Below are 13344 nucleotides of genomic sequence, written 5' to 3' on the forward strand. Positions count from 1 at the left end.
GACATAATGGTTTCAAAACAACTGTTCCAGGGTCCAGAGGGGCTGGTGCCAGGAAGAGGAGGCAGGTGGGCAAACATACCCCATGATGCTCCCCCCTCATCTAGAGCCCACCCCCAGGATGAATCTGTTCCCAGGGCTTAGTGACAGGAAGCAGGAAGAGGAGACAGATGGGCACACATTCAGGGACAACAGCTAAGGAAGGAGATAGAAGGACCCACCTCCCCCAGGTTGCAGTAAAAGCTTGCATCTGTCACCTGGACTGGGGGTGGGTTGGCTTGGCTTGAGATTCCCTGTGTCTGACCAAGAGTAGGGCTTATACAGTGCAAGATAAAATTAATGCATTTGGGAAAATGAAGTCATGCAATACATTGTAACTGTAAAATACAGTGGGGAAATGGAAAAGCCATGTAATACATTGAAAATGGAAAATAAAATACAGGAAACCCACAGTAAGCAGCAAGGGACATGGAGACTGCCATTTTCACATCTTGGCCAAATCTTTAGTGCGCAAATCATGACATATTACCAAACATCTGATTGGCCTGTGACCGTCCTTAACAGCCATTGGCTGCCGGCAGGCGAAGCCGGCCCACAATCTCCAAGGCACACTGGTCAAGGCTACTGCCTGTTATATGCCTGTACGATGCCGTTCGACTGCCCCTGCCGGTCTAGACCATCTTTATGAGGTAACTTTAAAAAAAAAAAAAAAGGAAAACTTCTATGCTGCCCCTACACTGCCTCTTTGTATGACACCTCTGCCTGCCTATTATCCTTCATCCGTTACTCTGAACTGTCGTCCTGCACACTTGAGTACAATCTACAAAACTACTCGGCTATGTACTACAATTGTCGTTTGTAGGCTCCTACCAACCAGAGAGTGTACTGCCTGGGCCAATTCGTTCATGCTTACTGCCGATTCTTAAACTGGCTCAACTATAGTGAACTTGCCCACTGCTATTTGCGTGCTGCCATAGTTAAAACCACACCTACTCTATGCTGGTATTGTACTGCCCTAGCTGACCTCGAACCTGCCGATAGTGATCTGTGCACTGCCTTAGTTAAGCACACCTGTTTATTACTGATTGTGTACTGCCCGCACTGAATTTGAACCTGCCTATTGTGATATGTGCACTGCCTAGTTAAAAGCACACCTGCTTATTGCTGATTGGGTACTGCCCGCGATTTTGAACCTGCTTATTGTGATCTATGCACTGCCTTAGTTAAAAGCACACCTGCTTATTGCTGATTGGGTACTGCCCGCGATTTTGAACCTGCCTATTGTGATCTGTGCACTGCCTTAGTTAAAAGCACACCTGCTTATTGCTGATTGGGTACTGCCCGCGATTTTGAATCTGCCTATTGTGATCTGTACACTGCCTTAGTTAAAAGCACACCTGCTTATTGCTGATTGGGTACTGCCCGCGATTTTGAACCTGCCTATTGTGATCTGTGCACTGCCTTAGTTAAAAGCAAACCTGCTTATTGCTGATTGGGTACTGCCTGCGATTTTGAACCTGCATATTGTGATCTGTGCACTGCCTTAGTTAAAAGCACACCTGCTTATTGCTGATTGGGTACTGCCCGCGATTTTGAACCTGCCTATTGTGATCTGTGCACTGCCTTAGTTAAAAGCAAACCTGCTTATTGCTGATTGGGTACTGCCTGCGATTTTGAACCTGCATATTGTGATCTGTGCACTGCCTTAGTGAAAAGCACACCTGCTTATTGCTGATTGGGTACTGCCTGCGATTTTGAACCTGCCTATTGTGATCTGTGCACTGCCTTAGTTAAAAGCACACCTGCTTATTGCTGATTGGGTACTGCCTGCGATTTTGAACCTGCCTATTGTGATCTGTGCACTGCCTTAGTTAAAAGCACACCTGCTTACTGCTGATTGTGCACTGCCCGTGCTGATTAGGAAACTGCCTATGGTAAATTTGCTCTCTGCTGACTGTGTACTGCCTTAGTTGAATTCGAACCTGCCTATTGTGATTTTTGCACTGCCATAGTTAAAAGCACACTTGCATTCTTGTTTGCACATTGTACTTTAGACCATTCTGTGATTGCTGAACTTAGTTGGACCTTGCAGCTACAATTGTCCAGTCGCCAGTGTTTTAGGCATTTTGCGCTAAAATTGAATCTAGATGCCAGTATGCTTGCACATCCTCAGTGTATTTCTACAATTTAAATGTACTGTATGCTAGCTAACTGTACTCCTAAGCATTAGTGCCCCAAGCATTAGCATTTAAGACACAACCCTGCTTAGACAGAAATGTCCCCTACCTGCCTTATCACAGTCACCTTAATCCTAACACTCAACCCCGCTATACTTAGCATAATGGCCTCTACTATCAAAACTAGCCCCCCCAAGGATAGAAACTTGAGACTCAGGTCCAGACTGCCCAGTATTTGCGAACCTGTAAGTAACCATCCGAATAATGCCAATAGACGTACTAATACCCAGCCCAAAAACCTACCTCGATTAGTCAAGCAATCCACTTATACCAGCGCTCAAACCTCTACTAAAGTACCCACAACCTTGGAGACCATACTACCTAAAACTTGTCAAACTACTAAACACAACAACTCTTTGACACTAATAGGATCCCTTATTAATGCAAGATCAGCGGTGGCCCACGCCACAGAAATTGCTGACATCCTAAAGAATGACACTCTGGACCTACTGGCCATAACTGAGACCTGGCTTCACGATGCAGCAGGACCAACACTAATGCTAGCAGTGCCCGACAAATGCCAAATTCTCAGAGCTGACAGGCCAAATGCCAGAGGCAATGGCTAGCCATCCTCTTCAAATCTACCCTTCCCATCAGACCCGCCATTCCAGCCTCCTACTCATCCTGTGAAACACTCACAGCCAAAATGTCCCTCTCTAATAATTGTACGCTCTCAATCCACCTGATATATAGACCTCCGGGGCCACTAGGCACCTTTGAAGACGATCTAACTAACCTCATAGCTAACAATACTAAAGATCACTCCCAAACCCTACTGTTGGGAGACTTCAACCTTGGCTTTAATGAAACTGACAATAAACATGCAGAGTCAGTCGCAGCCCTGATCAAGGACCATGGGCTTGATCAAAAAGTCCACATCAAAGGAAGGACCCTCGATTGGGTATCTGAACTGAATTGTAATATCAGTATTACAGATATTGCTCCTCAAACATGGACTGATCATTATCTAATAACTTTCTCCGCCACACTAGATCTCCTGAGCCCCAAAATCAACTACACGGTTCCTCCTCTCCCAACTAGAAGCAAGGAGAATATGACTGCTGAAAATATTATCCCTCTCCTCCTTCCAGCCACATCGGGACTGGAAAGTAACAACCCTGGCGCCTTAGTAAATACTTTCAATGATGCTATGATTAAAGCCCTAGATGCTACTGCCCCATTCAAACTGCGCAAAGCAAAACAGGAAGCCCACCTAAATGCCTGGTGTACGCCCCACCTCAAATCTCTAAGACTACAAAAAAGAAAACTCCAATCTATCTGGCGCCACTCACCCACTGAAAGTAACAAAAATACTCTAACTGAATTTGCCAAAGCCTACAAAAAAGAAATGATCAAAATCAAGAAGAACACCTTCAACGATAGGATTGAGAAAGCTAACTCTAATACTAAAGAGCTATTCGCCATCCTCCGCGAATTGGAATCCCCCATTCAACCCACAGACAATGCCCCCAAAAACAAAATCTGGTGTACCAACATCCAAACTGCCCTCTCTAACAAAATTTCCTTGCTCCAAAGCAAAATTGCAAAAAAAAGGCCACACTGTTACCCTCTGACCAACAAATACCCCAACCTCAGGAGAAGAAGTCTACCGCACCCTTCAGATTCAAGACTATCTCCATAATTGACACAGAAAAAATAATATTGTCCCTCAAACCATCCAACTGCAAGGGCGACTCCTGCCCTGCACAAATAATAAAGGACGCAGCTATGGACCTAGCCCCCTTCATTACCAAGCTCATAAACTCCTCCTTTAAATCCAACACGGTACCTACCAACCTCAAAGAATCATGGGTCCTCCCACTACTGAAAAAACAAACCTTAGACCCCACTATCCCTACCAACTACAGACCCATCACCACTGTGCCGTTTCTACTTAAGGTCTTAGACAGAGCCGCTTACATACAAATCCAGGACTACCTGGAAGCCAACCACCTGCTTGGCTCACAGCAATCTGGCTTCCGCCCACTCCATGGGACGGAAACAGCTCTATTAGACCTCAAGACACAAATTGAGGAACTAAAGGATATTGGAAAAACAGCCCTGCTCCTCTTACTGGACTTGTCGGCAGCGTTTGACTTGGTAGACCATGCAGTCCTATGCAACCACCTCGAATCTGCCACCAACTTCACTGGAGATGCCATTGCTTGGGTCCAATCCTTCTTAGCTAATCGCACTATGCGAGTCTTCTCCACCTCTGACTCGGCTGACCCTATCAAAATAACTTGTGGATCTTGTGTCTCCCCCACCATGTATAACATCTTCACCAAGCCTTTGTTTGACAAGTTGGACAGACTGGGTGTCACCTACACGAACTACGCAGATGACACCCAGATCCTCATACCCCTTTCGGGCGACTACGAGACAGACTTAGCCTTGGTGAACAAGATATACACCCTCATTCAGGCATGGATGGCCTCACATGGCCTCTGCCTGAATGACGATAAAACCGAGATACTAATCCTAGGTTCTGAAGCTAATATCCAAACACTAGGCCCAAACTACACATCCTTCAGCATTGATAACCACCCTATCAAAGTGATGCCTGTGGTTAAAACCCTTGGATTCTATCTGGACTCCTCCCTCACTCTCAAGAAGCAGGTCAACTCCCTCGCCTCCTCTACCACCTACACCTGCAAACTCATCCGCGCAGCCAGACCGTACCTCTCCAGCTCTAGCTGCATCACTGTAGCTAATGCTCGCATCATGTCTAGGTTAGACTACTGTAATGCCCTGTACTCAGGAGCTAACAAATACATCACAGACAAAATTCAAAGACTGCAGAACAATGCCTTGAGAGCAGCACTAAACATCCCCCACAGAGAGCACGTCACCAAATTCAGGAAAGAGGTTAATTGGCTAAAAATAACGGACAGAATCTTACTCAAAACAGCTTCCATCACCTCTAAATGTCTGAACAACCTAGCCCCCCCCCGTATTTTATGGAAAAAATTACAAGGAAAACCTCCATGTGACCCATGAGATCGGCCAACACCTTTAAACTAGAAACTCCCCGGTTTAAGCGATCGACCGCAGGAGGAACTAGCTTCCCAGTCAAAGCTGCTCACTGTTGGAACAAGTTACCTCTCGACCTTAGAACTGAACAACTGTACCCTAAATTTAGACACAAAATAATTAACTGGTTGCGAGCCAATGACACATAACCTGACTAACACCCACCTACAAGTATATGATACCTAGCCAATGACACATAACCTGACTAACACCCACCTACAAGTATATGATACCTAGCTTTATAGTTTGACCTATAAACTTAATCATATATTCAGCTACTACACAGTCTTGCTAGAATGCTTCGTACTCCTTTAAGCTATGTCTTGTACTTGCACACATGTTTGTATACTTTACTGTATATATTTCTTTTTACCTTGTGTTCGGTATACTCATGCAAAATATTGTATTACTGTATATATTTCTTTTTGCCTTGTGTTCGCCATATTCATGCCAAATATTGTAACAAGCTTGAATCTTCATGTACATTGCTGCGCCCAGTTACCCAAGGGTTTGGTGCGCATTACCAAATAAATAAACAAACAAACAAACAAAAAAAACAAAAAAAATAACTTAGGTGCCAACCGCTTAGTACGGATGGTACAGGCCTTTTAAAAAATTAAAATGAGCTGAAAACTGCAAGAGTGGAACAGGGAATACAGTTGCATAGGATTGTCAGCTTACAAACAAAGTGTTACTGGGTCACAGGGAAATGTTGGCGATTCAAGGGCCTCAGGAAGTGATCCAGTCCAGCAGGTATCAGTAATGCCCCCACCAATGAGTTTGGCTAATCGAGAAAAATGTTCAGGAGATCCCAAAACCATCTAGGTCAAGTCTTTAGTCAGCAGATAGTGACAGAGATCCTACAGACATAAAGACAGTGACAATTAGAAGAAGTAATACACAGGAGGAGGCACTTCTTCTCAAGTCTGAGTGGAGCCACTTAGGAAATCAGCAAACACAAGACCTTTTTTTAATGTTGAGTATGTTGAGATATATACTACATGGCGCTTATCTGTCAAAGGGTTTACAGAAGAGGTGACATAATCTTCACACAGTCACCCATGGATCTCTCAATATCCTGAAATCATGCTTATGTCATATATAACCTTTCTATGCACAGTTTCTCAACTATATTTCTCATGGTTAAAACTCAAGAAAACTACCAATCATTTCATTTAAATAACACTGAAAAAATCCCACTCGCTGGGTGTCCAATATTTTGTAATTAAAGTGAAAACATAAAATAACTGCAGCAAATAACATATTTGCCACAACCATACACCATTTGGTCTTAAATGATCATACGTGACTTTGTGTAATTAGATGAAATCAGGTTCACCAAAGTTCCTGGTGATAGCCTCGACATCCAAAGCATCGAATGCAAAAGCCTCGAAAAAAAATGCATCAAAAAAATGCATTTAAAAAAAAATTAATGGGGGGGGTCCTCCTCAACCCCTCTTTTATTACCCCTTAAACCCCATTTTAATAAAAAAAACCTTTACCTACAAAAAAAATCTTTTTTTCGATGCATTTCTTTAAGGCTTTTGCATGCGATGCTATGTATTCGAGGGAATCTCTGGATACCATTCACCACTACATTCGACATGTTTCTGTCCACCTAAAAATTAGAGATTGCTTTATGTAATCTCTGCTTCTTTGTAAAATTGTCTATGAATTGGGAGGGAGCTCCTCACATTCTACCTATTTCACAAGGGACATATTATGGAAACATCCTTGTTGCCATGGGAGTTGCCCCTCACAAGCGCATTCATTGTGATGTTAAAGAGTTAGTCACTGATGGATGTAATTGGCGTTCTTTCACACAAGCGGTGACACCATCAGGCTACGTGTTCAGACAGTTAAGTCATGTGCCAAAATGCCTCAAGGAGCTCATGTACCTACGATGGAATACCTGGCACCCTCTTAGCAGCCATTTCGGGGGATATTGGAAAAGTGCAGATGGAATATCTAGTCCAGAAAGCAAATGGGGCCCCTTTCCTCCACAAGGATGTGAGGGCCCCAGACTGGGATCCCTAGAAAGGGCTCTTGTCTGACTTTCAATTCTTTGCCAGCCTTATTTGCACTGCACCCTGTAGTATCCACAGACCAACGACCAGATGGCATCTTCCTTGCAGGTTTAGGGTGATTTGCTCGAGATTATTTGATTGTGGTAGAATTCATTGATTTTTCTTTTTTCTGGAAGATTTTGCCGTAAATATATGCGGGGGAGACCCCCGCAGACCCCCACTTTAATCCCCTTACATTAATTACTCACCTAACCCCACCACCCACATATATTTGCAGAAAGATGCGTGGTAAAAAACGCGATGAATTCTACTGCGATGAATTCAGCTTCGGTAAAAACTTCTATTCCCTTCCTTGCACACGTCACTACATCTCAAGCGTCTCAACATTCCACCCAGTGAGTGATCGCCCAGCCCTTTCTCTCTTTTACATGAGCCAGTGTGCGCTCTCTTTAGGCTTAGATAATCAGTCAACCAAACTGCTACCCAGACACACCTATCACAGAGTGAGTGTTGCAATTGTATTATTTTCATCTCTGCTGCAGGAACGTCTACTGCGATACATTTCATGCAGGCGGCCGCCCTTAATAGTGTTGAATTGCAGGAGACTGTTCAACCCCGTTCCAACTCCATCTCATTCCTGATTACTGCTCCTGTTGCTTACACAGCCCTGTTGTAACTTTGCTCCCTAACATGTAATACTATGAAACTCTCATGTGTAGCGCTCTGCTGCTTCTCCAAGCTATACCTCACTCAGTAAATGCCCCAAATCAATAATTTGAAAAAAGTACACTGGACTTTTTCACAGAGCTCTTTGACACTCAGTCTCCAGTTATCCCTAAAACTGGAGTTTGCAGCCTTTGACTCTCTAGATGTTTTGAACTACAACTCCCGTCAGCCCGAGACCACATACTGAATGGTGAGCGATCATGGGAGTCATGGTCCAAGTCATCCGAAGACCTCAGGTTGCAGATCCCTGTCATAACTGATCCATCCTTTTCCATATTGGTTAGAATTTAGACTTGAAGAAATACTGTCGGTCTCACATATGATGTTGTCCCACAATTCTTTCCTCAGATTCTCGACTCTTGCGACTTTTGCCGGCGCAGTATGGAGACGGTGTCTACCAGGCAGTGCAGGAGCCGAACCTTCCCAACCCACGGGAAATCAGTAACGTGGCCATGAAGGGTGGGTCTGGCCTCCCCTCGGCTAGGAACAGGACTGTCCTCGGTGTGTTCTTTGGTAAGCAGGATCCTTGTCTTCTGTTTGTTCTTGGCCCCTTCCTTTGCCAATCCCTACATATTGCCCCCTGTTCTCCACTCGCCCAGTGCCCTTCTTTTGATGGACATCAGTTTGAGGGGGTTCATCTCTTGGCAGTGGTTTTGGAGGGGGTAAGGAAATGACGACGCCTCTTTTTCCTAATTCATTGTGGAATGCACAATCTCTGGGCCACCCCATCTCTCTGGGCTGTTCGCCTTCCGATCATTTGGAGTAAACACAGTCTTAAGCCCTTAAAGTGTGGAGGGTGTATATATTGATCCTAATTTGCACAAGAAATTTTTGAATCCCTCAAAAGTCCAGAGAGAAATGTTGGGACATTATCAATCCTTAGCCACAGGCAACTTAACTTGTATGTTGAGTAATCAGGAGAATTTCAGAGAGCCCTCCACCTATGGTGTAGAGTACGGCACATGCTCGGCATGCCTTGTAGTCTGAGCGGCTCTGCCCAGCTCTGCTTGCCTGGTGAGAACATGTTCTGGTTTGTTTGTAGCTCAGCCCCACTCCCCCTTGGCCAAAGGTCACTCAGACGCCTCCCAGTGTCTCATGGACAGTTCTGCAAAGGTAGGAATTCATGCCAGTGCAGTGGCAGTAGTCATGTTTTTGCCAAACGGATACTATTTTCGATTAAGCATCTGACCGGCTCTGCCATTAGAACCCCTGTAATGCAGAGCATGGCATCTCTACGAGCAAGCGAAATGACCCGAGTCTGATCAAACAGTGAGTGGACATGACATGGATGTAGAATTGTTTAATCTGTTGATCTGTTATTAAATCTATTATTAAAAAAGCTGACTTGGGACTCTTCAAAGACCGAAACCATGAAGATGGGTGACATATGGAAACATCGTTTAAAAAACACCTTTGTCAATAAGATTGACCTGAAAAAAAAGTCAACCTAAGAAACCTATTGAGCAGGCTGACATGGTTAAAGGACAATCGATCACTACCCTGGTTTTATTCCAGAGCCTTCAAGCGCTCTTGCTCTCAAAAGCTTCCACTAAAGAGACTCCATTTAATTTTAAATCACTAGAATTGGAAGAGAATGTATTTTGGGTGAAAAGGTGGGATGGGACTCAGATGACCTTCGTGTTCCCCCCCTCTTAATCTACTCTTCCATTCTTGTGCTCCTTCCCCTCTTTTCTTAACCATTCAGAGTTCAGGATTTTGTCAATGTAGCCATTAAAAGCAAATGAAACAATGTGACACCTACTGTACGTGTTGGCTGGTAATTTTCTTTTGGCTATGCTACAGGTTACCACGTCATCTCGGAGATCTTGGGCACCGGGCAATCAGGCTGCCCTGCTGAGTTTTTAAACATCCAGATCCCTTCTGGAGACCCTACTTTCGATCCAAAGGGCACCGGGAATGTGGTCCTTCCCTTCCAGCGGAGCAAGTGGTCCAAGAACACGGGCCAGAGCCCGAACAACCCCCGACACCAGGTAAGCGGCTGTGACAACCCCTCCTGCTTCCACTTCTAATGTCAAAAGTCATGAAGGCTGACTCATGCTTGAAAGCTCTGCAGTGTTGGCTCTAATCAAATATTGGGTGCCAGGGGTAAGCGGTTATAAGATTGTTATGTCCTGTCTGAAGTATTTTTCTGGCCTCATGGTAGATTTTCAGCGGGCATGTTTATATCTTTATGAATACAATCAACATGGTGAAGAGAAGCCGTCCGGGGCGGACCACCCTCAACTACTGTTATGGTTTTATGTGGGCCATACGACATATCCCAATTCTAGCACCCCAACTTACCCCAACCCCTATTTTAACACCACATGCCACCGACCCAGCAGTAAGTTGCTTGTAAAATGTCCCACCACAAAATGCTGCCAGTTGGCTGCAGTCATTTGGGCGGCACAGTCCAGGACATAGTTAATCCAGGCCTATCTTTACGTTCTCCGAACTGGCCATAGTTGCGAAGGACCAATGTGGCTTCACCAGGAACTTGCCTTTGAAACTGCGGCGCAATTGGAGGAGGGACAGTGTTTTAGCCACTATGTTGAGTCCTGCTTTTATGGCCTCAGTTGAGATGATGTGGTGGGGATCAACTCATTTAGGTAACACCTAACAAGGCAAAACGAATATGTCAAGAACCTTCCCTTATATGTGAATAAGACCAACTTCTGAATTAGTAATAGAGGTCCTCTCGCTGCCAGACCTCTCTCTCTCTCTCTCTCTCTCTCTCTCTCTCTCTCTCTCTCTCTCTTTAGAAAGCAGCTGAGAACAGTGTATCTCTAATAGACCCAGAACGATTCCCCAGTGTCACTTTATAACAGACTTAAGTAGGTGTATGTATTGAAGTAGTTGCAAATGTAGGCGCATGCACAGCCCAGGCCACGATATGCCCAGGTGCCTCCGTTAGGTGATCGGCACCGTACTCTGCATTGTGCCCTGATGGTATTATTACTGTCAATGCAAAATGTTGCTATTGTTTCTTTGCTGCATTTTGTTTATAAAGACATGTTCTTGGCATTTGGACATGAACAGGAAACCAGAACAAACATTATCCTCGATGTGTCTAAACTCCCATCTTCTTTGCTTCTTCATTTCTTTTTCACATACTTATGCATGGGAGATGCAACGCATAATGCCTCATAAAATTCGAGGGGTATTTGAGACCATGCAATAATGCAATTTTGTATGTTTCTATAGTACTCCTCTTTAGTTTGAAGTACATGCCCCGTTAGGTTAATGTTACCTTTGTAAGTCACCTCGTTTCTTATATATACCTTTTTCTGTTTGTTTTATCTATGATATATGCCCCACTTTTGTACACCCTCATAACCTGGCTCACCACTCATTCTCATATTTGTGCTATTGTACAGAACCCCTTCGTGGGAATGCCTGATCCATCTGTAAATGTGTTATTGTAAGGCATATGTGATCAAATTCCTTGTTCTTTATCTAAATACAAATACAAAACAAGCATTGGCAATGCCAATAGTTGTGGAGTTTACTCTGTCCTTTGTGTTATGCATTTATAGGCACCAGGGTGCAAGAAGGGGACTGCAGAGTTTTAGAGGAGGATGCGATGAGGGGTGTGCAAGAGAATCAGAAGGGAAATAAAGCAAGGGGGGGAAGCTATTGATAGAAGGTGCCATCCGTAGCAAAAGTAAATATGAGCGAGAAAGGGTGAGAGTGCGAGGGTAAGAAATAAAGCGAGAGTGTGAGAGGAAGGATTAGAGGGGGTAGAGAGACTTGGTAAGGTAGGTGGGTTGAAATAGAGGGTATAGGTAGGGTGGGGCTAGCAAGCTAGAGGGGGTACGTGTGTGTGGGTGGGGGTAGAGTAGAGAGAAGGGGTAGGATGGTTGGCTGTAGAGAGAGGAGAATAGGGTGTGAGGGGATATAGAGTGGGGGATGAGTGGGTGGATGGCGATAGAGAGAGGAGGTGGGGATAGAGAGAGTGAGGGTAGGGTGGGTTGGTGGGGGTAGAGAGAGTGGGATTAGGGTGGGTTGATGTGGGTATAGAGAGTGGGGTTTAGTGTGGGTTGGTGGGGGTAGAATGAGTTGTGGTAGGTTGAGTTAGAGAGGGTGCGGTAGAGAGAGTTGGTAGGGTGGTTGGGGGTAGAGAGATTGGAGGTAGGATGGGTGGGATAGTGTGGGTGAGTGGGGGTAGAGAGAGTGGGGATAGGGTGGCCCATTGAAATCGACACTCTCACCAGATGCAGCGCTGCACAAGACATACCCTAAGCACAGCCACTTCCTTACCCTGACGAACATTTTTAAAATATGTAGGTCGATGTCACATAGGTAAACGTGAACCCACTGAACATTGACATACAAAAGTCGAGAGAAAAAATGCTAGTGTGTGTGCGGGTTTTTTTGTTTTAATATGCTACTTTGCGATGAATTGACGACAGCATAGCAAGAGAATGCGGCAGCAGGCTGAAGCCAGCTCCTGCCTGTGTTGCAATGAGAACCTGTGCAGCAGCAGTGAATGCCCTCATGTGAACTGGCAGACGAAGGATACATGCGAGAGGGTTGAAACGAACAAGCAAAGGCTGCTGGGCCGAAAGGCCAATAATGCACAGTATCCACCAGACTGGGCACTTCACAAAGCCCAAGTCAAATCCACACGAGCCTTCACTTAACGGATGCTAAAGCTTTATAAATGGGGGCGAAACTCGGATTGTGGACACTTTCTATCAACAGCGAGTGCAGCCCGGTCCAGCGCCATTTTCTGTAGACAGTGCACCTTCAAGAGTGGCTTTGTCAGCCAATGACAGGCATCTCAAGGCGATTTTCAACATTCTCGGACACATCTCGCTGTAACGTTCAGCTGCACAAGAGTTGGCTTATGGAAAGAGCGATGAACGTGTGTGCAATTATCTCTGGGATACCAAATACAAGCCACAGTGAATATTTCCGCTACCCAGTTCTGTACACGTGTCTATCAGGGATGGGCTTCATTGCCTTTTCACCTCTTCCAGCTGGCAAACAATGCACTTTGTGTTGCATACCCACTCCCCAGGTTCCTGGTGGGCAAGGGCTCTCTCTTCTATTCTAACACTTCTCTCATTTACACTAGGGTGACCACATTTCCAAAATGAAAATCCGGGACGACTAACAACATAAAAGAGGGACTACTCCATTGCAGCCCACCAATTACCGCCCCTCCCCAACACGCCCCCACAACCACCACCCAATTACATTTCCAGCACTTCTCCTTTTTATAAACTGTTTAGAATCTCATTTGTGCAGTTTTGTCTGTGAATCTTGGCATGTTAATTCAATACAAGCGTTTGCTCTAATTGATATTACATGGCTTGCTG

At 44.9% G+C, this 13344-nt stretch overlaps 1 protein-coding gene across 2 annotated transcripts in view; it reads left to right on the forward strand.

Annotated features, from left to right (window-relative positions):
- Positions 1-13344, forward strand: part of LOC138504310 (dual oxidase 1-like) — a 1064761-nt gene that overhangs the window by 430351 nt on the left and 621066 nt on the right. For both annotated transcript variants that reach the window (XM_069624719.1, XM_069624718.1), the window contains exons 4-5: positions 8369-8533; positions 9824-10011. In XM_069624719.1, the coding sequence (XP_069480820.1) occupies positions 8369-8533; positions 9824-10011 (353 nt within the window). The remainder of the gene's footprint in view (positions 1-8368; positions 8534-9823; positions 10012-13344) is intronic.

The sequence above is a fragment of the Ambystoma mexicanum genome, chromosome 11 (genome assembly GCF_040938575.1).
Source record: "Ambystoma mexicanum isolate Mex_15411 chromosome 11, UKY_AmexF1_1, whole genome shotgun sequence".
Classification (NCBI taxonomy): Eukaryota; Metazoa; Chordata; class Amphibia; order Caudata; family Ambystomatidae; genus Ambystoma; species Ambystoma mexicanum.